Source organism: Chelmon rostratus, chromosome 18 (genome assembly GCF_017976325.1).
Source record: "Chelmon rostratus isolate fCheRos1 chromosome 18, fCheRos1.pri, whole genome shotgun sequence".
NCBI lineage: Eukaryota > Metazoa > Chordata > Actinopteri > Chaetodontiformes > Chaetodontidae > Chelmon > Chelmon rostratus.
In genome coordinates, this window is record NC_055675.1 from 22,269,613 (window position 1) to 22,295,421 (window position 25,809).

The 25,809-nt window shown below is 42.5% G+C and overlaps 2 protein-coding genes across 3 annotated transcripts; both read right to left on the reverse strand.

Moving 5' to 3' along the window:
• Positions 1-1,677: 1,677 nt before the first annotated feature.
• LOC121622195 (AN1-type zinc finger protein 3-like) lies at positions 1,678-13,728 on the reverse strand. Its single transcript, XM_041959087.1, has 6 exons — positions 13,255-13,728; positions 6,595-6,635; positions 4,181-4,372; positions 3,076-3,141; positions 2,810-2,980; positions 1,678-1,921 (listed from the first exon to the last, which is right to left on the reverse strand). The coding sequence occupies exons 1-6, from the start codon at positions 13,320-13,322 to the stop codon at positions 1,767-1,769; spliced, it is 693 nt and encodes a 230-aa protein (XP_041815021.1). The 5' UTR covers positions 13,323-13,728; the 3' UTR covers positions 1,678-1,766.
• Positions 13,729-14,843: 1,115 nt separating this feature from the next.
• On the reverse strand, positions 14,844-25,333 carry btbd9 (BTB (POZ) domain containing 9). Of its 2 annotated transcripts, none has more exons than XM_041958724.1 (11): positions 25,195-25,333; positions 24,605-24,813; positions 23,046-23,409; positions 22,273-22,540; positions 21,926-22,145; positions 21,254-21,373; positions 19,766-19,875; positions 19,337-19,526; positions 18,049-18,156; positions 17,314-17,392; positions 14,844-17,126 (listed from the first exon to the last, which is right to left on the reverse strand). In XM_041958724.1, exons 2-11 carry the CDS (start codon positions 24,787-24,789, stop codon positions 16,932-16,934), a joined length of 1,839 nt encoding a protein of 612 aa, XP_041814658.1. In that variant the 5' UTR covers positions 24,790-24,813; positions 25,195-25,333; the 3' UTR covers positions 14,844-16,931. The 2 variants fall into 2 exon arrangements, with proteins under 2 accessions (XP_041814658.1, XP_041814659.1); XM_041958725.1 differs by lacking the exon at positions 25,195-25,333 and adding an exon at positions 24,958-25,074.
• Between the last annotated feature and the right edge of the window lie 476 nt (positions 25,334-25,809).

The following is a 25,809-nucleotide window of genomic DNA, read 5'->3' on the forward strand; positions in this document are numbered from 1 at the left end:
TCGGCAGGGTCCGCCAGACAAAAAAAGGAAACATGACTGGGAGTCTTAAGGTCAAGTTTGAGCTCATTTCTACGTACACATGAAAACGAGGCCAATTAACAGCAAACTGAAGATAGCCAATCATGGTTGATATCTGTGAAGCCGCCGTATCCAAAACCCAACGTTATTTTATCAACCCTGTTTTAGGTGTACAACGACTTCAAGTTAACCCGCTTTTGGGTTAATAATTAATTTTCACTTGTGCTGTGCATCAATGTGACATCGCCGATTTAAACTGTGGGACAAATTCATCTCACTTCAATTTTAGTAACAGCTCACTTGCAGAAGTGACGCCCAGCCAGCAATCATGTAAAAATAAAAATAAAAAAAAGAGAAAGAAATTATAACATTTCAAGAATTATGTTTCAAATAGATATCCCCCCATTTGACAATTAAATGACACCTAATCCTACCCACAAAACACAAAATAGGAAATAAATTATAGAACGATTTAAAGGGTAGTAAGTATGTATGTATTCAGTTTAGCACTCCGGACTGATCGTCTGTAACTATAGAGATGCTCAGCGATCAACTTGCGGTAATCGTTTTTAAAAATGAATACATGGCGTTTTGGCGAAGAACTCTTCTTTTGAATACAAAAATTCAGTCGTATTCCCCTTATGTAAAACAACAGTACTACTCTGTATACTGAAAAAGGGGAGGGAACGAGGGAGAAGAGGATCTGCTACACAGAGGATTTATCCAAGTGACTCTTGTCCATTAGTGTGGTTTTTATTTATTTTATTTTTTTATTTGTATTTTTCTTTTTGTCAACAGTCCATGTGAGCAGAGGCAGGGATTGGCTGTATTGTCCTCCACGACACCGTGGTTAAGCAGTAAAAACAGAGCTAATCACCATGACAGCCACACGAAAAAATAAAAAAATAAAATAAAAAAAAAATCAAACCACGACAGCATCCTTGGACTGCCTCACATTACCACACTCAAACCTGCACAAATACACTGCTGCAGGTACCGTGCACAAGCAAAACATGGGTAGTGATGCTGCACATGGACCTAATGTTGGTGGAAGAAAGAAAGAAGAAGAGGAAGGCGGGGTTACAGGTTTGATACTCCAACCCCTTGATGACGACCTGAGGAGTGGTCGTGGGATAGAGCTAGACCCCTCACCCGCGACCAAGAAATGGAAAGAAAAATAAACAAAAACCTTGTCGAATGACAATCCAAACGGATCAGTTCAGCCGAACGCTACAACAGTTCGTCTGCCAGAACTTCCTGTACTGAAAAAAAGGAGCGTGAGCAAAGAGGAGGAAACCATGGCGAGAAACAGCGGAGCTGTGCATGATGTATGACTGACTGGATTCGTCTCTACGGCGTCCTTCCTCTGAAGACGGGGGTTGGGTTAAGGCTGTGTGTGTGAACATGCGATACTGAACGTGGCTCCGCAGGACGACCACCAGGCCCCCTGCCGGCCCCCCGAGCGGCCTCGTCCAGAGCCAAGTCCAAACAGACGCTCCACGCAGGAAATCAGGACATCAACAGGGCGGCGTCAAGCTCAGATCCAGAATTGTCGGGTCAGATGCAGGATGTTACGACCGTGCTACCTCCCCCCCTCCTCCTCCTCCTTCTCCTCTTCTTCCCTCCCTCCCTCCCTCCCCCTCCCACCCATCACCCCATTTGTCATTCCTCCCAGCTCTCCTTCCACCTCCTCCTCCTCTTTGTAAGCGCCACATCTCAAATTGGATGGCTGGTCACGTTGTGGCCAATCAGGAGCACTCCTCCCCGATGCGTTGGCACGAGCGGCCCACCTTGCGGTCCAGCTTCACCATCTTGAGGACGGCCTCCTCACGCCCGCGGCCCAGATGGTCAAACAGACAGTCGTGTTGCTCGGGTAGACGGTGAAGCATGCAGAATACATAGCCTGGGAGGGAACCAGAAAACAAACTGGTGAGGGAGGAAGTGACCCCAATAAACGCTCTGTTGTTCTCGCTTTGCACGGGAGAAATCATCACATCAACGGTTTTACATCGCCAAGCCTACTGCCAAACACAAGCCGGTCTGCACCACTTCACCGTCCAGTTTCAAGAGAGAGCAATGAAATAACAGCCAATTTAAATACTGACGTGCAGCTCAGCGTATTATCTGTATACACATTAGCGGGTCTGCCATACATGTCAATGCAATGTGTGTGTGTGTGTGTGTGTGTGTGTGTGTGTGTGTGTGTGTGTGTGTGTGTGTGTGTGTGTGTGTGTGTATAGAGATCACATGAAGTGCAGCATTAGACATTCATTAACACACACGTCTGCACTGGCAGCTAACCTGCTATCATGTAAAAGCACTCTGACGCAGAGTCATGTCGGACAGATCCAGGATTATTAAGCCTCATCCACCCGTTTTCACACCAAACACATTCACATGCAAACTTTTAAACTTTAATACAGGACAAATCTGTAAAACTACAAAAATCTACAGCTAAAAAACATAGCAGGTTCAAATCTTGTGCTTTTATTTTTAATGGTTAGTGACCGTTTTAATTCTTTACATTTGGATTACGGACTGTGCCTTTAAAAGTAAAACACTTAGATTTAGCTAAAGGTAAGAATAAACGCAGGGCTGACGTACCGGCTTTCGAGCAGTGGTTTATGTACTTTCAGTTTTTCAGGTCAAACTGAAACACTACAGCAGCTGACACATTTTCACCCACAGCCAGGAAACCAAGTCAGTGAAATGAAAAGCAGTGGTACGAGGGTGGAAGCAGCCTTTAATGACAACATGTGACTGAAAGCCACGCTGCTGTGTTGGTACTGACCACAGCGGCAGGAGCCCAGTTCCTGCTGCACCAGCTCTAGTTTGGTTTGGCAGCGATAGCAGCGCCGGCGGTTCTTCTGCTTGGGCGTCCCACGGGCTTCCTCGCCGCCCCCCTCCTTCTCGTCTGTTCGTGGCCGTTTCTCTGGCGTCGCCTCGCTCTCCGAGCCCGACGCTGGACAGGAAAAAAACCCGACAGGGTTAAGAGCTATCGCTCAAAGTGGGGCAGGTCACGCAGAGCAGCTGGCAGGAAGACGAGGCTGACTGTACCTGATTCTCGTGGACGTTTTGTGGGTGTGCAGAGTGTGCCTTGGGCTGTTTCTGTGGACGACACGCCTGCACAAAATGAAATGAAGAGACAGGATGTGAAACGTTGTGACGAGTCTGACTGGACCCAGAACAGTCTTTCATATTGGTTGCAAGTGAAGACGGGTGACTTAATTCAGTATCGACTGTAAATGACATTACCGGTCAATATTCAAGGGTTTATTTAAGTCCTTTTGGCACTAGAAACAAAGAAGCGGGAGCCAAAAACATGTTCTAGTCCACAACAAATGATGTCACTTAACCTTTATTAGAAATCATTATTTAGTTTTTAGATTACTGAAAATTTCACCACTTTCCAATCAGTTTTATCATTTCGAAAGTCTCATAAAATAAACAGAATAAACATCTACAACATTCTTTGAAAGGGTTCACTTGCAGTGGAAAGAAGAAGGGTCTCTTTCCCAGCTGGCATGTTTTACTTGCTTTAAGGAAATTACCTATTTAAACCTCACACACAGACTAAATAACAGTGACTTCATGAGATGCTCTGCTGCACAGACTGGTACATGCCGGGCATTCAGACCTGACAAACAAGATGCTTTGACAGCGAACCGTGAGCTCTCGACTGTCTATTGTACATCTTGCGCTGTATGTGAGGTCCAGCTGTACCGTGTGTCACTCTGTACGGGACATTACGATTGTCGTGGCTGTGCGTGTCGAGCACTCACACACTGAGCTTCCTGCATCTTTATTGTGATTCTACCAGCACACTGATATGAATGCTGTACAGCAGCATTGGTGCTTGTACGACTGGTCTGACCTCAGAGACACCGTGTTACCGATATCTATAAAGAAACAGAGCTGACGCTGTCTGGAGCTCCGCAGTTGGTGGTTCCTGAGTTGTGCCTCACTTTAAACTATGCTTCCTTGGTGCGAGTGGTTGAAAGGTTCAGCGCCTGAAACCAGTCAGAACATTATCTCCTGTTTGTCCTGCTCTATCTCTCTCTGTTCTTTCCCACTGGATTTAAAGACATCAAGCAGAGACAGTCCATTCTTCATGAAGAGCTTTTTGTTTTTGATGTGAATATCACCGATGTTCCCATCTTACCTTCCCTCGTGCTCGGAAACGTGGGCGAGGGCTCTTCGGTCGACGGCTGCTCGGAGCTAGAGGGCGGCGACGACAATAGGGATTGGCTACTGCTACTGCTCGTCTCGCTACTGAAAACCGGCGATTGGCTACTCCCAGTGCTTTGGATAGGCTTGGAGGTGCAGTCCTCCCCTGGCTGTTTCTTCTGGATGTCTGTGGTCAAGGACAGCAAGCGAGCACGCAGAGGGAAATGTATATATAGGACAGGGAAACAGACGGAGGGAGGACGAGAAGAAAAGAGACGACACAGAAACAGTCAAAACACTCAAATCTGGACTCCTGCTTCATGTTGTGTAGCACAGAGATGCAGCTGCACAACCCAAACCTCCTGACTGAGTCTGTAATAACATGTTTCATGTAGCAAATGCAACTGTGTAGAAAATTAGGTACTGTAGCTACCAGGCAGGCTAACATTATTGATATTTTTACATAAAGCTGTACTTTACAAGACGTTTAAGTTTGAAACATTTTGATCAAGTCTGAACTGCTGGTTGGTTGGTTGTCCACAGGAAGTGATTCATTAAAACTCTCACACGTTGCCTTTGGTATTCAGGTTTTTCCTGTGCCCGCCATGATTACACTCATCTGCCTGGTAAACGTAAATGTGTGTGCAGTTTCATCCATCCATTAAAGCTAACATTTAGCTTGTTGCATGTGAACGCAGCTGACAACAACAGTTTAGAAAACTCTTCCTTTGTGCTGCGTGCCACGAGGATCAATCACCAGTCGACGATTAGCTGCTCCAAAACATTCAATTCATGCTTTAGTTGGAGAACACTCCTCAGTTCTAGCTAACTGTCTCAGTCTTTAATGACAGTCAATTAAACATCTTTGGGGTGGACTGCTTTGCTGTCCCCCTGGGTCTCCCATGTCAAATGTGATGGGCAGTTTTCACCACCGTTGTCTGTCTAATGAAGACAAATCCTTTAAGTTTTAGATGTCAGAAGTCTCTCAAACACTAAATGCACCAAATTCAAAAGTTTTGAAAACTGCTCTGAAACACCACGACTATGAGTCAACTCTGTCAAGGCAATGATCTGGTTAGAGACATGATCACCTGGGACGAGCGAGCTGCACTTCAGACCTTTGTATAATGATAATGTGGGAGGATATTGATCCACGGGGGCATTGTCTTTACTCCAACCCTCCAGGGAGGGTGAGGGAGGTCAGCCTAGATTTGAGTTTCTCCTCCACATGTGGACTAACCCACTTCTGCTCAGCTTCTATACTCATGTGTATTGAGTCTATTCTGAGCGTTACTGCTGTCTGTGATGCTAGACTCAAAGCCGGGCCCTTAGGTCCTCGCTGTCTGCTGTGCTCGCTGGTTGCCATGGCCACCGACAGGGCTGCAGTGCACCCTCAACCCATCCTCCTAAACCAGACTGGAGGAGTCATTGAGAAAACTTGATGAATACCGTGACATTTCCAAACATGAACTGGGCATTTTTCCTTTGTCAGACAAGTCACGTCGTGGAAAAGTAAACTTTGAACATTTCAGGGGGTTCCTTAACAAAATGCTCAATGAGGTAACCAGACTGAGTCTCACTGGTCTGTTTTCCTAAAGGAGCAGCTGATTCTGCCCTGAAAACTCAACTAATCTCTACACAGCAATTTCACACCATTCTTTAATATAACAGAATCCCATCATCCTTAATATAATATCACCCTTTGACTCCATTAAATAGTGGATACATCATTTTGTGGTGAGGCTCTTTACTTTACGTGTCCTTCCATCTCCCTAGAATGACTTCTTAGCATTGTTAGCATTCCTGACTGAAATCAGCTGGCACACCAAGCCTCATGCTTGTGCTAGCCGTGTCTGTGAGAGCAGCTCTGCACGCCAAGAAGAAGCTTAACAGAATAAACAAATGTGGGACTGTTTCCCTCATTTATATGTGACCAGCTGAAAGGAACCATCATTCTAATAAGCAGGCATGAATTTGGTCCTGTGCCTCAGTTAACAACTGTACATTTTCCAGGTGAACACTTTCGACCCAAGCTGAAATTCAGCACAGGACGGGGACGGCAAGTAGCAGCTGCTCACCTTCAAGTGAGCCAGAGAGCAACTTTTCAGCCACAGTAACACTTGGTGGACGATTATCTTCCACTCATGTCAAATTATTCCATGACAACTGTGACTGCAGCTGCACAGCACATTTGTTGGGGGGACAGTAAGCCCTGAAGAGACCGTGTAGAGTTAATGATGACTGGGTTATTAGTGGAAATCATTGAGAGTCCACCATGTTTCTACAGTGGCTGTAGAGAGGAACTTTTTCCTCAGGCGTATTCAGTTGGTTGCAGCGTCACTGTTAGATACCAATAAATCCTGCAAAACTGGTCCTTTAAGAAAAACTGTATTGAGAAAGAAGACTTACCAGCAAAACATTTGGAGCAGAGATTCATGGTTTTACTGGACCTGAGGAGACAGGTGAGAAAATTAATGTCATTAAACGTCCTCAGAGAGCAAAGATTCGCCTCTACTTATAACAACTGTTTGCATAACAAAGCTTTTCTGATACAAACCCAAAGTAATGTTCCTTATTTGAAAAAAATACCATGTCATGAAAAACTAAACCTGAATCAATTATATCAAGATGAAAGTGAAACAAACTTGTAAACTGTGTGAATTATGTGATTAACATGATTATCTGGTACATAATGTTCATGCAAAACATAAAGTTAACCTCTCTGTAAAAGAAGACTTTTGTTTCCTGTATTATTTCCATGCAGAGTGGATAAACATAAACGTGGAAGACAAATGCCATCATGAAATGTGGCAGTGCTTCCATGGCAACACGAGTAAGGCCTCAGCCCTTTTTCAATATCTCAAATGACAATTATATCACACCCCGAGCCTCAACCATAACATCTTTCATAATGGCTCCTAATGTTTAATCTCAGCAGCCCTTCTTTTGTTTGTCAGTGTGGCAACCGGGCCTTTGTGTCAATAAATTCATGGCGGGATGACAGGAAATCACAGAGGACGGGGAAGCAAATGGCTGTTGGGGGGGACACTAAAAATCACTTACAAAGTTGTAATAAATCAGATTATTTGACTGATTAATTTCCTGTCAACAGAGTAATTGTTTCATTCAAGCACAAAGACGAAAATGTCTGCAAATCAAGTCCGTCTCATACATACTGCCATAGATTACTGTGTTCACTTACATTTGGGTTCAGCTCAAATCAAAACAGGTTTGCTGTTGTTGATGATTTAACACCCATGCACAACACCTGAATATGCAAACAGTGCATATATTTGACACTGATAAGTCTAAATCCCATCAGTCTCAGACCTGTCTCCATACCATTCTAAGCAAATGGCAGCTACAGATGACAAAGTACAGCTCAGTCTGATCAAAGCCGAGTCAAGTCAGACGAGTCAGACAAGGGACTCCCTAAAATCTTGGTATTTCACCCGGGGGCCGGTGCCTTAAATCCTGCATCACAGAGTGTTGTGTGTGTTTCCAGCAGCTTGCATTGTGTCGTCACATCACAAACCGTAACGTAAAAAGTTGTTTATTAACCTAATCTTTGCCTTCAGCCCGAGATTAAACCTACAGGAGACCTCGCACTTAACTGTAGCATCAAACAGAGATGATCCTCCTCCTGCACTGCTGGCACATTCTAACCCCGCAGACGTCCCTGCAGCTTAAGTACACTGATATTTAGATGGGCTTAATTACGTCCAACAACAAAATCGACTCGGTTGGACTTTGTTCTGATATCAGAGTAGTGTCTTACATCAATAGATTCCCAGCACAAATGGGCTTACAAGGCAATCAATTTTGATTGAAATTGATTGTTTTGTAATCGTCCTATATCATACAAATTATAATAATAATTTTCCAAGTGTCACAAATCACACTAGCCCGTCCTTTGCCATTCAGTCCAGCTGCACTCAGAACACAGAGATGATCACAGACCTCCCAGAAACTGAGATGTCCTGAAAACCATGTCCAGGTTGAAATATTGAGTTATTAGGGTGTCCCTAACAAGCTGAGTATGAGACATCCTAAAATGACCACCATGACTTTGGAGTTTGGCTACACTCTAAACTCAAAAGGCTCGTGGTTGCCTTGAGGGCGAGGTGGTGCATGTGTAATAGATGCAGGTTTCACTTACAGAGTTGTGTCCTGCAAAAGCCCAGAGTTCTTTGTCAGTCACATGTTTCAGTCCTGGCTGCGCAGTTAGCCAGCCTACTTTGAGAATTTTCAACAAAAACAGTCATTTGTAAAGTACTTTTGCCACGATGAGCAGAGATTTTACTGTGGCAGAGGACACAGGGAAAGCATTGTCATTGCACAGTTCAATAAGAACACTACTAAACATTAAGCATACTGTAATTCTTCCTATGACCACAAAGTTCAACAGTTCATTTTAAGACCATCCATCACTGGTGAACATCTGCTGATTTCAGTCTTTAAAGATCCCCTCAAGAGATGTGTATAAAACACTGTACTTTGACTAATAAAAACAGCCTTCTAGTGTCAAGCTCTGCACATAGATCATTCTGGAACGAGAAGAAAAAACATATTTGAGTGGAGGGGGACTTCAAACTGTGATTTTAATCTTTAAGCTCTGAGCATTTTGGTACTTTGTCTCCTGGTTTTCTTGGTGATACCTTTCCCAACAGGTATGTCAGGTCTTTCCTTCACCTTCTGGACTCCTCTTTAATGTTCATACCACCACAATACACCCATTCCTGTCAGCTGAGAGGCCTGTCAATGGTACAGAGGCTGGAACTCCGTGGGGTATTCAGATCATTGTTCCTACAGGAGCTGATGTGTGCAGTGACTAATGCGGCCGGACAAGCCTGCACAGACTGTCTGTGACTCCACCAAGGAGGTGATGTTTTTCACCTGTTACAGTCACTGCATCTGCGTGTCACCAAAATATCCTCCTCCTCAGCTACAAACACATTCCTGTGAAATTGGGTGGAAAGAAGGCCTTGGGTAACGTAACGATTGATCAGACTTTGGTGTTGACCTCTGTCGTGGTCATGTCTTTGCTATAATTACACTACTGGAGATACAGACTTGCTGTAGAAAAGTGCTTCTACCATTTTGTCCATCCTGTTTACACAGATTAGAAACTATAATGCAATCCACTATGACACCACCAAACATTGCCTCAACACCTGCCAGAGAGCTCAATCAACAGACCTCTGACAGAATGTGAACAAAAGCTCAACATGATTCATAAGGACAGAGTTTATTCCAGGATTGCTGGATTAACTAGACTGTACAGGTGTGCCTAATAAACTGGAAACTCTGTATAACTCTTGAACAATGAAAAGATGAGGGGAGATCACATTCTGGAGGCCTTCACTTCAAAACAAACCTGTCACATTAGCCGTCTGCGAAACAATGTGCAAATAAAACATCACAATGTTAAAGCTACTTTAGGGTAGTTTAAAACCACTGAACCCATGGTAGTCTGACCTGTTTTAATAAAAATAAGTACAAATAATTAAGTCTGCCTTTGCTTATTATTCAGCAGCCACTCAGCATCTTTACTCAAACTGACTGGACCTGCAGTTACATTAAACTTCCTCGTCTCCTTTAAAGAACATGTTGAATTCGAACCACCTCCTCACTGAACTGACTGGCTGATGAGTAAACATTTATAATATTAAAAGATACCTCTCAGACCACGTGTGTCCTGTCCCTGAACTGATGACTTAAAGATATGTGTTTAACAGGATGTTATAGCAGCTTTATTACTATTATTTTGCCAACTCGGATGATGTTGCATAATGAAACTGAACAAAAGCAACAATCGAGCGAATGCTATCAGATGGCTCTGGTGTAGCCATCAGAGGTGCAGAGCACAGAGAGCCCGACTGTCTGTGCTGCCTCTCAGGCCAAGCTAACGCTCCATCCCACGAACAAGCTGCAGCCACATAAAATGGAAAGTGAATTTTAAGCTCGCTTCGACTGCCGGAGTGTTTTTGCAGTCTGTGCCTTTTGGCCACAAACTGTCAATGGATGAGTTCCCCGATGGACGTTTCCTGTGACAAGATCCGTGTGTGTGTGTGTGTGTGTGTGTGTGACAGCTCAGACTGACTTATTTCTTGCGAGCATTTCCAGTCTCGTTTATTTTTCTACACACACTCTCCTTTCTGCTCCTGTCTAGGTTGTACAACGCCTAAACCTTCCCATTCATCTTGAATTTCTGCTGATTCGCAGTAACGCTTGTTAAAGGTAACTGAGCAGAACACCTAATTTCCTTCGACAGCTGCATGGTTGTGGCCAATGAAAGTGTCAGACATTCTGACTGTATCCTAATGAGGACATCCTCAATCAATCAGAAAACGAAATGATGCATCTCATATATATAATCATATATATAATTATGTAAAACTGTTAAAAAAAATCTAAGAAACTGACTTTCTTCTGTCACCAATTATTTTCACAAAAAACAAACTGCGTTAAACAATCGAAGTGTCAAAATGGGAATTTACCCATTTACCCAAGCACGAGACTGCACGGGAATATCTGAAAAAGCCGACAGAAGAAGTGCCACAACCGAGTGCAACATCTTGTTGAGGTGTTTAAAACACAGCAGGTGCATCAGATAGCAGCATGCAGAGTGGAAAACACAAACACAGATAAGACCGCACAGAAAACAAGCCATTAACCTTGAACCCTGGAAAAGGACTGAACTGCTGCAGGTATTTTCAATATTTCTCCAAAAAATCGTTCATTATTTTCTCATTCCTGATACGCCCACACTGGCAGACGTGTCTGCTGATGTACAAGTAACACAGTACAGAGAAGTCTAATGTAATGTTTGACATGAAAATAACAGAAATCCCATAACTCCATCACAATTTCTGCATTGTTTTGAGGTTTGACTGCTCCTTTAATGTCATCTTATTGAGCCTCCCTCTTCTGTGATAGTTTAATGACGCCTGACAGGAGAATTAGCGCCACCAACTGTTTATCCTGAGGTGTTTAACTTCTAACATTCACGCAATGGTAGCGGGTGGGAATGCACATTACTTTGTGTTTTTTCTTTTGTCGATTTCCAGTAAATGTGGTTAAAATGTGTGCTACATGTGGATGGAAAGCTGGCTAATGTTCGAAATGTTGCAGCAAACAGAGAATTATGTGTGTTTCCATCAGCTGGTTGAAGCAGATAAACTGTCTACCTGAGCAAAAGGTTTCAATGTCAAGAAAAAAACACAAGCAAAGAGCTTAACTGTCTGGACAGGTCCTTTTGTTTCACCTCACATGACACGCTAGTTAAAGTGTATTATTATTGTATTATTATCAGGCTTGTTCTATAATAGTGGTGTAAATGAACACAAAAAGACAATTAAATCATTAATTGTAATTAATTATTCATCAACCAGTACACATTTTGTAGACCGTAGAGCACGGACAGATTTACAAACGTTATGTGTATTACTCAGTATGTTAGTGGTTCTTCTTTAACAACCAAACCAACCAAATAAGTCTGTGTGATGCTTTTTATTCTCAGAAACCATCTCAAGTTCCAGTCGGACGATACAGCCGAACCTTCCTGAGCAAATCTCCGAATGTAGTACTTAAAGTGGGTTTGGTAATCAGGTGAGTCCCCTGATTAAAACAGAACTAGCCAATGAGATCGCCTGGTGAGGTCTTTGATTGGAATTAAAACTTGCTACTTTCAGCACGTGTTTCTGAACAACTGGTCTAAATATTATCTGTCAAAACTGCCAAGAATTAAAATCTCTGTGGAAACACTAAATAACTGTCAGATAACGAGTGAGCTTTAATGACTGTGTCACTCAGACTTTACCTTATATTACCCATAATGCTTTTAAACCACATAAAAAACCCCCCACTGCACATATTCATCTCATTAACACTGCCAGGGTAGGAGGATGTGATCCATGCTCCGGTACTGAAATCCCTCCACCAAAATGCTCCAGCTAACCTTATTCAAGATGTTCTCAAGAGGCCTTGACATTCAGCGACATGTGTGAAGAGGCTGTGTGGGACAGGACAGCCAGCAGCCCCCCCAGCCAGGTGTTATTCTGAGCTGACGCAGGCAGGGCCCTAAACGCACAACGCTGCCATTTGTGTCACCTGACATTGACAGGTGTGTTACTGGTTCCAGTTTGCTTACTGGACACCACAAAATGAAGGCAAACTGGGGGATGGGGCTTGGGGGAGGGGGGGTCGGTCGCCAAATGACAAGTCATATGCCAATGTTCTGTCAAGATAATACCCCCAAACAGGAGGGCAGCTGTCTTACTGGTTGTATATCACACAACAGTAGTAGATTACCACGTGAATTGACTGAAATGACTGTAACGCGAGTATTCCGGGGGTGTCTGGTGTGTCTGTGCTGCTCAGTACTGACAGTGCTCTTATCTTGGTGGGGGTTTTTTTCTGCTGTTTTGGACCAGCCTTCATCTCTTCCAGCAGCAGACAGACATGTCTGCGTGTCGTTGCTACACCGATTAAAGTTTGGATGTAGTCATTTTTCCGATGGGCTCACACAGAAGCCATCAGTGAATCACATCCGGTATGCAACACACATCCACCACTTGACAAGAGCGACCGTTAAAAAGGTGTAAAACAACCGACGGGGGGGGGGTTTATCGGCGCTGCTCGGTTTGAGGATTTAACCAAAGTAACGCGCTGATCGCCTCGTTGCTGGTTATCTTCGAGGGGATCCGAGAAAACAGGGCAGGTTTAAAAGGAACCTGCTGGCAATAAATCATGTTCTCTGTCGGGTACGTCATCTCCTGGTTTAAAAAAAGGTGTAAAAACACGATAAAGTACGATTCAAAAACAATAACCTGCGTTGGAAACGACGAGAGAGGGTTTAAAAACTAGGAACACAGCGGAAATTTAGCTAGTTTTCAAGCTAGCAGGTTTATTTATTAGCCAACTTCCCAACCCCCCACCCTCGGCCTGTACAACAGAACAACAACAATGGGTTTGGACTAGTTGAACCCGTTGAGCATATTTATCCGGATTTATCTTTCAGTTCAAGATAGCAGGTTAAATCCACTTTATATTAGGTTTAACTCTTACCCCCAAAATCCACAGGGACACCGGGGAGGTAGACTCGGAGGTTTGCTTCGTTCACTTGTGTCTCCCATGACTTCCAACAAAAACCGATATGGAAACGCGAGGCTGGGGATGAGTCCGGGGCCTGGTCGTTCAATGAGAAAAACGATCCAACACTCAAGTTGGACAAAAAGATAAATGTCCTCTTTGTTTTAAAGTCCACGGGCTGGTGGGAAAGGGTGGCGAAGTGGGTCCGTTTCGGCCACAAAAACCTTCCGTCTGGCGAAACAAAACGGCTCAGTTTGAACTGGAATAATTGAACGGCACTCAAAGCAATCAGCTGGACGCTCGGACGTTACGACCGACGAACACAGAGAGGGGGGCGTCCCGGTGTTTCACTGGACACTAAAACGCTTCGAACAATCGCCATCTGTCCACCGGTACAGGTTAAATACAATAATGGCGACGGGAAATGCGAAGGAGGGTACGAGAAAAGCAAAAATAAAGACACTGAGTAAGGCCTTCCCCTCTTATCAGTTCATGACCACCCCTATTCACACGTCGCTGGTACGAAGTATGCTGGGCCGGAAACGCGTCCATCAAACCAGAAATGTCAATATTGCCCAACGAAATGAAGGCAAAACAGTGGCACAAACCGATATGTAAATGCACCAGAGAGCCAATGAATCCCAGGAAAAGCCAGAAAGTAAAAGCTGAAGCTGCTGTATTCACTTAAAGCGAGTGCAAAGACAGGACGTGTAGAGTCTGAGTGGATCACTGGCTTCACTGTAATCCCTGTTGCCCGATTACAGTGAACACGATCCTGTAATTCGTTTGACATGAAAAGAAAATACAATCAACTTCAAAGAGGATCACATCACAGCACTATCAATATTATTATCTGGAGGAGCGGGCATTTAATACCTGTTTGAGTTTTGAAAGAAACCTTTTGACATTGACGTGTTCATCAAATGCAGATTTTACACAGGCCTCCAACAGCATCTCCCCAAGCTGCCTACATTTTCTGTGTATTTGACAGTTTGTAGTTGCTCTACTTTGATTAAACCACCAGCACTGGTTTTATTGTGCAGCATCAAGCTGTAAACACAACCATGACATATTTTCACTTTATAAAGCTGATCTGATGAACATGTTAGTGGAGAGTTGGCCATTTATCCATCAAGCAGACACAGAGCAACACCAGCATTATTTTTTTTTGCAGTCACATTTCAGGGGACTAGACGAAGGGATGTCCAGTATTTAATATTTGCACTTCTTATAGCTCAAATTTGGTCTCCACCTACTCCTGAGGGAAACATCTGGCTCATTGGCTTCTAAGCATCCCACTATGTTCACCAGCTAGCTGCTAAATGTGTCTGTTTTGGTACTGGAACAGTAGTGTACAATGAGTTTAATAAAAAAAAACAATAAGATAAAAGATGTTAGAAAGTTCAGAGGGGAGGTTTGTCAGTATAAGCATCACCTTTCAGATTAAACACCGTCACCTGACCCATTGTTAATGTAAAAATATTAGAGCACATTTATGTATAAATTCGTTTAGGGATGTGTGCCATGTAGACACAAGGAAAAGTGAAATGATATCTCCAGGGCAGAGTGTCAGGATTACTAATGCACTTTTTAGTGGTGTACACAGCACTACCAACACCACAAGGTACACAAAACTTAACTGAAGTATGACAATTTCTATATAATGCTCATCAGTTTAACTCTTCAAGACAAATATATGGGTTTGCTCTCTAGCACTTCTGCCCCACTGTGCTGGTTGAAACCCATTGGCTGCTGGGACAAACAAGACAAAAATGCTCTCTGAGGTTCAAAATGAGATGTTTTTAAATGTTTCATGAGAACAAAACAGCTCCTTGGGCAGCATTATACACCAACATCTTCTAAAGCACTACCAGAGCATCAGTGCCTGGAGCACAATGAATGCACGTTGACCGGTTAATCACCTGTGTTGGTCTGTAACGAGGCTCTCCAGAAGATAGAGATCACTGTATTGCTTGTATCAAAGACCTGTACTGTGTTGAACAGCGGCGGCTCGGGCAAGCTGACAGCATGAGCTCTCACAAATGAACATTGATAAGCAAAGTCAGTTGTTTCCATAATCACATTTTTGACAGGCATTATATTGAACAAGAGGCAGTGAAATGCAATCACACATCAATGGTAAAAACTAACATATATATATATATATATATTAAGTAAAACTATACACATACATAAAGATATATGGGGGATGGGGAGTGTGTTCTCTACATTACAATGTAACCTGAACAAAGCCCTATTTCAGTTCTATGGTTAGTTATTAAGGAAGACTTTTTCCAACTAAAGGTAATCTTCTAAAATGTAGGGTGGGATGACTAAAGAACGCTTACAGAAACATCAGTGGATCACCGAGGGTAGTTACGTGTCTGAGGTTACTTAACATCAAATAAAAGGTTTGAAATGAAGGAGTTTTTCAAGACAAACAACTCAAGAGTGCAACATCAGGAAACAAAAAAAAAAACAAAAAAAAAAACAGGAACCACAGCACGGATAGCTTAATTCAAAAACAAATCTCCAAAAACACAGAAAACACAGCTCAAACCTGACACGTCCAAGAGCGAGGACGTGTTTCAATTGAACATACAAACAGAAAGTTACCAAATCCAGCACCTCAGAACTGTACTTCAGTCAGAAGACGCAAGCCGTAACCTTTATTTCTGTGTACTTGAGTAACATAAAGTGCCGATAGCAGCTGCTCATTAGTCTACCGTATATAAACTTTCTTCCCTGTAGCCCAAGTGCATATAATAATTTGGTCCGAGCCCCTCAGCCCCAATTTTCACAACCTAATTTGATTCCCCAAATCATTGTGCTAGGCTATTCAAGTGCTTAAAATCCTAAATTAAGACACTTAATTCAATCCAAGTTTAGCTTTAGTGAGGTTTTCCTTGAGGTATGAATTTTAACTATCAAAAAGTCACACCAGATAAGAACCACACATTGTGGTTTCCGGTATGAAAGCCTGTCAACAAATACTCAACACCTATTACTTAATATGCAAATGCATAATTGGTTTAAGTGCAAATTGCATACAAATGCGACACAATGCATTAGCTCAACAGCTTTGGCAACCGTTTGAAGAATTTAATTCCAAACTTTGAAAAATACTCGACTGCTACTCTGTTAGTTTGATGGTATGAAAAGTGAGTAGACTCATTTGAAGTCAGTTTCTTAAAAAAATAGCTTGTTTAAGGATAAAATCCATCTCTTTTGGAAATATTAACTCGTAAAATTCAGATAGCAACCCCCCACCCTGGTCTTACTGCTCTTTGGTGGTACAGTATAACCGCAGTTCAGTGTGTGCCTCATCTTTGGAGAAGTAAAGATTCCACTTTGATGATTTTGAAGGAAAAAACTTGAGTTTTAGTAGCTAAAAAGTACCTTCACAAAATGTATGAGCCTGTGGATGCATTACCCAACTTTCTGTTTTTAAACTGGGAAGACTGGAGCCCTAAGTACTGCTGCTACAGATATACCAGTCTCTAATGTTGCACTTATGACAGACGAACATGAGTTATGACAATGAGACAATCGCCTTTAGCAGCGTTGTAGCAGTGCAGTCTGGATAATGAAGGCTGTGCAAAATGGCATTCTGAGGTCTCCCTCCCTCTCAACACCTTCAAATGAGGGGGCTCTTAGTGATGGGACTGTGAGGAAGAGGAAGAGGAGGAGGAGGGTTGGGAGGGCAGCAGGCTATGTGTGCGTGAAGGTCGCTGGGGTCGCGGCTGCTGGGAGGCGGTCCCAGAATCAAAGGAGTCCAGGCCCGGGCTGCCTTCATTGACCTCTGTGTCCAGCTGGGCCGGACACTCAAAGTGAACACAATGGAACACCTGAAGAGAGACGAGAGTCAGACGCTGACAGGTGAAATCACCATCACATGTACGACCAGCCAACATAAATACAGATAGTGTATGAGGGGAAGATATGGTTCAGTAAACGTTTGGTCTGATGTTAAAATGACCCACCAACCCAGGTTTAAAGAGGAAACCTGATGACCATAATGAACAGTGTTTTTACCTCATTAGCAGTGTTGTGAGTCCCAACAATACGGATGAAGGAAGCAGGCTGCTTATCAAACTTCAATGTCTGCCATGATCTGTAAGAGAAGAGGGTAAAAACATCAAATAACAATATTACCCTCTCTGCTTGTATCTCAGTTTGCAACATTTATGTTTATTCTGATTACATTTTACTGTTCATAGACTTTAAAGGAAAGACTTATTAACTATTTGACATAAAGCCTGGCATTTCCTGTTCCTTCAAAGTCTACCGACCCACAAGAGCACATCTGCCAAAAACTGAAGACTTGGTCAGCAGTAGCTGAAATACACCCAGTATTTTTAATCCTGCCTCCCTTCAGGAAGTGATTTTCAGACAAGCCTGCTCCTTCTATAGCAAGAAACATGTGGCTCAAGGTTCCTTTACTATTGGACAGCTTTCAGAAGAGAATGTGTCCTTAGTTGGTAACTGCAATGATGCGATATAACCAAAAACACTAAAATAATGTTAAAAATGATCTATTAATGTTGCCTTTCACAGATATCTCTTCAGATGAAACATGCTCTTCATAACCTTCAATCAATAACACAAAACACATGCATTTCTTGAATTTTTAGATCCGAGTGTTAAGTTATTCAAGATGTCAACATGACAGGTTTCACATATCGATCTGACACCTGTTTTTAAGGAATTCGGGTAACAGGAAAAAGTCAGTGTTGAAGGAAGTGACAGAGGAGGAATCGGGAGCCTCACCGGCATGCCACCCTGGTGCGGTCGACCACCTTCGTCCACTGCTGCTGGTTGGTGGAGACTTCAATGTAATAACTGTAGGAGCGCTCGTCACAGTCCCACAGCAGCAGCCTGAACAGGCACAGGAAGAGAAGGAATAACACACCTGTGCTGCACTTACCTGTCTTAAAACTCAGTGTTATCTCACTCACTCGCTATTTCAGACTGCAGATTAAAATGACCCTTCACAACAACAGATTTTTGAAATGACAACAACCATATGTCGACGTCAAGCAGCGGTCATTAAAATGTTAGAACTGCCCTGTGATGCATTTTAAACCTAAAGCGCCAGAATCATGACAAACTGTCACAGTCTTTGATTAACGCAGCAATTATTTATCAATCAATCAAACTTTATTTCTATAGCGCCTTCCAACATCCAAAAGGAGCACAAGGCGCTTAACAAAGAAAAATAAAAACAACAAATAAATAAAATAAATAATAATATTTAGACGTTAATTTGACTCAGGGGCGAACATCAGGGGCGAACATCCACACTGATCAATCATCAATTTAATGGTACCCCGCCAATTGTAAGGGATAAGTGAGCAGGTTCCTATGGAGAAATAAACCCAGACAGGATGAAATAGAAGCTACTGAACTGTGTTGATGTGACACTGGCCATGTGAGAATACTGAAAAGATATTTCCTTTCCGACAGGACTGAAGAAATAAACACAGCTGTCTTTTGGCAATCGATCAGAATTGAGTATTTAAGAGTGCTGTGTTCTAATACATTTTAAACCACAATAGCAAAGTCTCCTCACATTCACTAATAACAGTAACAAAACACTGAGCGCTGATTCAAAGAGTGAGGCCGACTGCATCCCAGATCTCCTTCTTCTTTGTAAAGACTGTTTGTTTGATCAAACATGGCCGCGTTTTTTTTAACCTCGATGACGAGTCTCAAGCCAATTCTGATTGGTTGTCAGTGTTTCTATTATTTTTCAAATTGCTCTGAAAATGATCCCCATGATATTGTTCGCGGTGTGGACTCCACCATCCACTTGAGTTTGAATGATTTTTAAAACATTATATTTATTGTAACTGTTATAATTATCACTCTAGGAGTGAACAGATTTCTAAATTGTGGTAGATAAAACTGCAATCAGCTGGGTGAGGGACAAAGTTACTGTTTGATTCATTACTGTTTGAGACTTAACAATTATTTCACCAGATTTGATTGTTGATTTCTGCTTTTCAGGGCTCAGTCTTTGTACCACACTCAGAGTAAATGATGGGACCAGATTTACCTCAAGGAAGTAATGGAGTAGGGCTGAGCCAGCTGGATGACGATCGCTCCAGAGCCCAGCTGATGGCAGGTGTAGCCAGAGTCCCAGTCGTAGTTGCGTGTGTCGCCATTGAGCAAGGCGTTTCTGCTGCGGCTCACACCCTCAATGACGCTGGCACACGATGCGATCGTCGCCACATTCTCACCGGGAACTGCAGACATTTGATGCAGGGTTACAGATTTGTTTTGCTATGATCTGCACTTGCGTGACAGGGATGTAGCTGACTGCATGTCATTACAGTCAAACATAGAACAGGTTTAAATTCCTAAATCACACACATTCGCCTATAACATCAAAAGCTGACGGCACTTATTATAAACACTTCAGATCACGTAGAGTAGTAGTGAAGACACAAGTTTTGTTTCTTTTCTGTCCATTTCTGCAACTTACCCAAAAGTCCATTCTCCAGGGTAAATGAGCGGTTGGTGAACATGCATTCAAAAGCTACAAGGTGGAAGACCTTGTTGACTGTGTTGTGTGTTCCCACAATGCGAACATACCTGAGACACAAAGAGCAACATCAGATAATAACCCAACACAGGAGAAAACTGACATGAAGGAATAACCCTTTATCTTGTTCAAACGCAGCGGCAAATATAGGATAAGCTGCAAAAATAAAGCAAATTCTTAAAAAAGTCCAAGATAAAATCAGATTTCAACATAAAAACTATTGTACATCATCAACACACATTTAGAGGCCTTTAAATTCAAGATAAAGAAACTAATATTTTGAACAAAAACTGAACATTATAACTTTCTTCACTTTTTATTGCAGGTCTGTTGTATTTCACTGTATTTTTTTTAGCTGGGTGTACCTAATAAACTGGTAACTCAGTCTAAATATATTGTTTTAGGGTGAACTTTCATGAGAATTTGCATTTAACACAGATCTTAGGCAGTGGAATGTTGGCTGGTTGTGTTTGTATGATGGTGCAGCATCACTGTTGCATTCCTTAGGGCAAGCTTGAGTCACATCTTCTGACATCTGTTTGGATGTTTACGCACTGTTATCTCAAACCAGGCGTGCCCACAACACATTATTCCAAATCCACAATGTCTCCAACTCAAGTGGCACCAAAACACTGAAACGCTTGAAATATGCTTCTCTGTTCTCTGCCAAGCAAACATCAGCGTGGTTTGTAAACTCCGAGAATATAATTCAAATCAGCTACAGACAATAACCTCAAAAACACTGTAATCGTTGTGCAAGTAATGGCAAAGAGCACAGACAAGTCCTTTGTGCTTGGCAGAAATTACAGAGATGGAATCAGATTTGTTTTGACTCGTCTTGCCACCAAAATGTCCGGCCTGCCAAAATGACGGAACACCAAAAAATGTTGAGCTACGTGTGAGTACAGGTGTTTCTGATTTATGAGCCCTGGTTTTCTTGTATAACCCAGATTACAAAAAAGATGTTACTCTGTGCAAGACATAAAACAGAATGTGATAACTTGTTCATCCTTTTTGACATAAACTCAACTGAACAAGTTGCACAAAACAATATATTTAATGTCTGAGCTCATCAGCTTCATTGATTTTTGTAAACATTTGCTTATTCTGAATCTGATGCAGCAACACGTTTCAAACACGTTGGGACAGGAGCAACTCAAGACTGGGAAAGATGTGGAACGCTCCAAAAACACCTGTTTGGATCATTCCACAGGTAAACAGGTTGATTGGTAACAGGTGATAGTATCATGATTGAAAGGCTCAGTGGTTCACAGCGAGGATGGAGCGAGGGTCAACACTTTGTGAGCATTGGATAAAGAGATTAATACCTGGACTCAGGAACACTTTGTCAAACCATTGTCATGAACACAGCTCATTTGCAAATGATTGCATTTTGGTTTTATTTATGTTTTAGTAGTTTTAAGTTACCTGCAAACTCGTGGTGTGAAGTACAGATTCTGCCAAGAGCGGCAGAGATACTTAGAATGATCCACGACACGCACCCAGTCCAGCTCATCCATAGATACCTCGATGTAGTAGGAGTAAGACCTACAATAATCAAGAATGACAAGTTAACTCCGTGCATAAGCTCTGACTCCGTTTGTTACCATATAACATCAGTAAAATGAAGTTAATTAAAAAGCAAAAACTACCTACGCTTTTCTTAAGAAATGTGGCAAGAAACAGAATAATCATATGTGAAGAGTCCAAATACACAAGACAATTTCCGAGACAAGAAAAAGTCTTCAAGGAGTCCCACAAATGGGTTCTGACAGCAATCATTTTGTAAGATCAGTAATTTTTTTGACATGCCTCAAGAAAACATAGCATTACACACAGAGACAACCACAACAACCCAACTTTCAGATAAGCCCTCTTATCACCTTCACCACAGTCTGCTGGAACAAGCAAAAACAGATCTCAGTGCAGTCAGTCAGCTATTTTAACAATAAATTGAACTTGAGTACGTGCTCCAATATTCAATAAAAACATTGTGAATCATACTATATATGTCTCAAGACAACAAAAACAAATCAATCTCTTCTTTGCTAGTTGTTTTGGTTTGTTTTGTTTTAGCAGGATGAGAAAAGCCTGTCTTACCGGCTGTCTTTGTCCCACAGCAACAGGCGGATGTGATTAATAATGGACGACTGGCCGAGTTTGACCTGGATCCCGGCCCTGCCGTCTTCCTCGATGGGATGTCTGGAGAAGCCGTGGTCCAGGTCGTAGTTCTGGGTGTCTCCGTCCAGTAGCGCCGACTTGAGCTCCCCTTTCACCACCTGAGCTCCGTACTTCATGGTGGCAATGTTCTCCTCTGGGACTGAAACCCAAGAAGAAGACATGTACATGCAAATAAGACATGAAATACATAGACACTGAATGAAAAACACAGACATAAACTACACTACATTTATGATTTGAACAGATGAGGGACTAAGAGCACTGACTGAGCATGCCACGGTAGTTAAGATCCATGTTGCGGCTTTCAGAGCGAGTCTTGATGGCGTCCAGCAGGTCGTCTGGGCTCAGAAGGCCAGACGGTCGCACCACGTTCAGCATCTCAGTCAGAGTCATGAGGGGCAGCCGCACCGCTGCCATCACTTCCTGGGTGTCGGCTCCATCCACGTGATGCCGGCACCAACGACACAAGGCCTGGAAGATCTCCTTCTCACTGGCAGCAAACGAGTCCCGCCTGACCACAGTCAGCAGAGCAGTCTGCACACACACATATTTCAATCAAACAAATGTTTAAATTAAAATGACCAAACACATACTGCTTGAAGCTTTTTAGTTACGAGTATTTGCTCATTTTCCTGCATTTCATATCACTGTAAAACAAATACTTCGGGGGGAAAAAAATATGTTTGGGTTTTTTTTTTTTCATGCTCTGAAAATTTTAGGTAACAATTGTATTTATTATTATCATTATTATTTACTTTTCACTTTTCATGAGACAAATGATAATTAACTGAAAAAAAAACTAACAAGATGGAGTTAGCGGTGCTACAGCAGATGTGTCCTATGAGCCTGTGGTTTCATATACACCTCTGTCTCACTTACCTGCCACTGCAGGTCACTGTATCTCACATTTATGTTACATCAAAGGACCAAACAGAAACATGTGTATGGAGAATGAAGGCTAGCCTGGTGTATAAATGAACCAGAGGCAATCCTAATTACAAATCTTCAAACACTATTCTATAAAACTGCAAACTCTTACCTTGGAGAGCATGAGGAAGCCGTCAGAATTCAACACGTCAGGTGCGTGTCTGTCCATGTAGGCACAGCAGGCCGCACTGAGCGCGCTCAGGGAGTACAGACTGGCCACATCAAAAACCAGGCAGACGTTGTTGGTGTGTAGGATGGTGCGGAGGAACTCGGAGGTGGAGTCCTCCAGCGGCTGGAGGCCATAGCGGTGAGCCAGGCCCAGGAAGTCCAGAAGCACCTCTTCCCGGGCAGAGCTGAGGCTGGCCCGGCCCGTGTACAGGTAGTGTAGCAGCATCGAGAAGGCTTCGGCCCGCGTCTCCTCTAGACACACCTCCGCCTGGGGCTGGGACTCTTTCATCCCACCATACAGCAAGGCCCTAAAAGAACCAAAAAAGTAAAAAGCTTATAGTTTGATTCTTTTTTTTTTCCAATGATTAGAAATTTTCTAACTTCTTATGCAGAAATTTTAATAATTCCTACTCTTGTAGGTGTTAAGCTTTGGACTGTCTCAACCAGCTGTCGGCAGCAATAATACAGTCTAACAAATAAGGTAGCGGGGTCAAGATTGAGTAAATCACAAGGACATTTGGAATTAATTGCTCCTTCATGTACACAAAACACAATATTGTGTGTTTGGAAAAGTTGTCAAATGGCTGTCAGGTACAACACTAACACCACATGTGAGTAATAGCCCCTGTGTGAGCATGTGTGTCACTGTGAATTTGCATTTGTAGGGAAATAAAGACCAACAAACAAAACATTTTCTCAGTCCAAAAAACAACTATAATCAGCTTACTGTCACAAAATGCAATGAAAAATTAGCAAATCCTCACAACTGAGAAGCTGCAACGAAGAAATGTCTGTCATTTCTGCCTAAAAATGACAATGAACAATTAATCAATTGTCAAAAACAAACAATGGATCGATTGATTGCTTCAGCTCTTGTTTGAATTGTCAGGTTTGTGGATTTTAACACTTGTCCAGACAAGATGTGTTCATAAGGATGGTCTTACAAAAGGATCTGACAGTGACAGGAACTGTTGGTTTAGACATTTAGGCCCAATCCCAAGGCCTTAAGTCCTGAACCCTCACAGACTTAGTTGACATCACCTGGAAAGTGTTTGAGTGTGAGAGGCCCAAAAGGGTGTAAATAGGACTGGGACAGCACTTTGCGACATATCATGTTAGCATGTAATCTTGTAGTTTTTTTTTTAACTTTCTTTATGGCCAAGACACTGAAGGGCCTTACAGAGGGAACGAGAGGTATTTATTCAAATAATCACTTTATGTCAAAACAGCATCATACACTTCCATGTCATCTTTTTTCCTGTATTCTTTCATTTCTGTTCACCATTTGTTTCTTTTTATATTAACACAACTATAATATACAAACATTCAGATTAACAATAGCAGCACGTACAAATCTCATTTAAATGGCACACATACATGTGAAGAACATTTTTAAGAGTATGAAAATAACAGTACACATGTCTACAAATATAAACGTATTCAGAGAGAGATTTCATGGAAAAAAGCCCAATAACAGCCTTGGGACTGGGCCTTAACGGTTACCTGAAGTAGTGGCAGCGAGCTGCCAGGATGACCCGGTGTGCCGGGAAGCGCTTCCCCTCCACGATGAAGGTGACATCGCTGTACTCCTCACCAAGCACCAGGGCCCCCAGCTGCTCCGACAGCAGGTGGATGTGATCGATCTCCGACACGGAGGCCAGTGGACGGAGAGGGTGGCTATTACTCATGGTCGACGGCTGCCAGAGTCACATCTGGCACAAGAGTAAGAAGACCAGACATTGGTGAAAACCACAGCAGAAGGGTTGGCTCACTGCACCTAGCTAGCTTTATGCTATCAAGAATGGCATTAAGCGTAAAGGCAGACGGAAAAACGTGGTAAACCAACTTTAACTGACCGAATCCGGTATTTTTGTTGTGTCTCTGATAATCATATTTCAGTAAAACATCGCTATCAGCAGGTGAGACACTCTGCAGGACGATGTAGAAGCGACAGCTAGCTAAGATGTTGAGCTTTCTTGTTTACAGCCGCTGGTCTCGCGGACATTTGACACCTGAACAAACGTTAGCTAACAGCTCACCAACGTTTCCTTTTCTTTTCTCTGTTTCTCTCTTATTCTACATTTTCAACTTACCGAGCAGCTCTCATTCACTCCACTGTTTAAATAATGATGGTATCCAAATTACAGTCTTGGTTATTTTTTCACTGTGAAGGAAAATTTAGCATCAAATTCCCGATCCTTCGAATATTACACCAGCGGAAGCCAATTCTGGGTCAGCGGACAAGAACTTCCGGTTCGAGAAACAGTTTTCAAAATAAAATGTCCCGGAAAGGTGTTCAAGTTCAACCCTTAAATATCCGAACACCAAGGCCCTTTTAACAAACATTAGCTTAAGCTTTTAATACACTGTACAATTCCAATCAAATTTGGACAGCTACTTTAGTAAAACTGTTCACTTGTAAGTAGCGGTTTGCTTGAATTGGAGTATTTTTACTTCTTATACTCAAAAAAAACCTGAATATTTCTTCCACCACTGCCAAAATTACACAACTGTCAACACCTATCAACGCTCACAAAAATTGTTTAACTCTGACTGTAACCAACAGACATTTCACCAACAGGTGGCAGTACAGCGACACATAATTCACAGCGACACAATAATTCACATCACATTCAGGTGCCAGGGACACAGCTGGTCTATTCTCCAAAAACATTTGAATACGTGTGAACGAAACCATTGTGCACCTG

What these genes read in the sequence shown, in the direction of transcription:
- LOC121622195 (XM_041959087.1), bottom strand. Translation starts at nt 13,322, where the DNA reads ATGGGAGACACAAGTGAACGAAGCAAACCTCCGAGTCTACCTCCCCGG. An exon ending in TGTCCCTGTGGATTTTGGGG is followed by an intron (nt 6,636 to 13,254) that starts GTAAGAGTTAAA and finishes CTGTCTCCTCAG; the next exon opens with GTCCAGTAAAACCATGAATC. An exon ending in CTGCTCCAAATGTTTTGCTG is followed by an intron (nt 4,373 to 6,594) that starts GTAAGTCTTCTT and finishes CCTTGACCACAG; the next exon opens with ACATCCAGAAGAAACAGCCA.
- btbd9 (XM_041958724.1), bottom strand. Translation starts at nt 24,789, where the DNA reads ATGAGTAATAGCCACCCTCTCCGTCCACTGGCCTCCGTGTCGGAGATC. An exon ending in TAACTACCGTGGCATGCTCA is followed by an intron (nt 22,146 to 22,272) that starts GTCAGTGCTCTT and finishes CTTGGGTTTCAG; the next exon opens with TCCCAGAGGAGAACATTGCC. An exon ending in CTCACAACACTGCTAATGAG is followed by an intron (nt 17,127 to 17,313) that starts GTAAAAACACTG and finishes GTCTCTCTTCAG; the next exon opens with GTGTTCCATTGTGTTCACTT.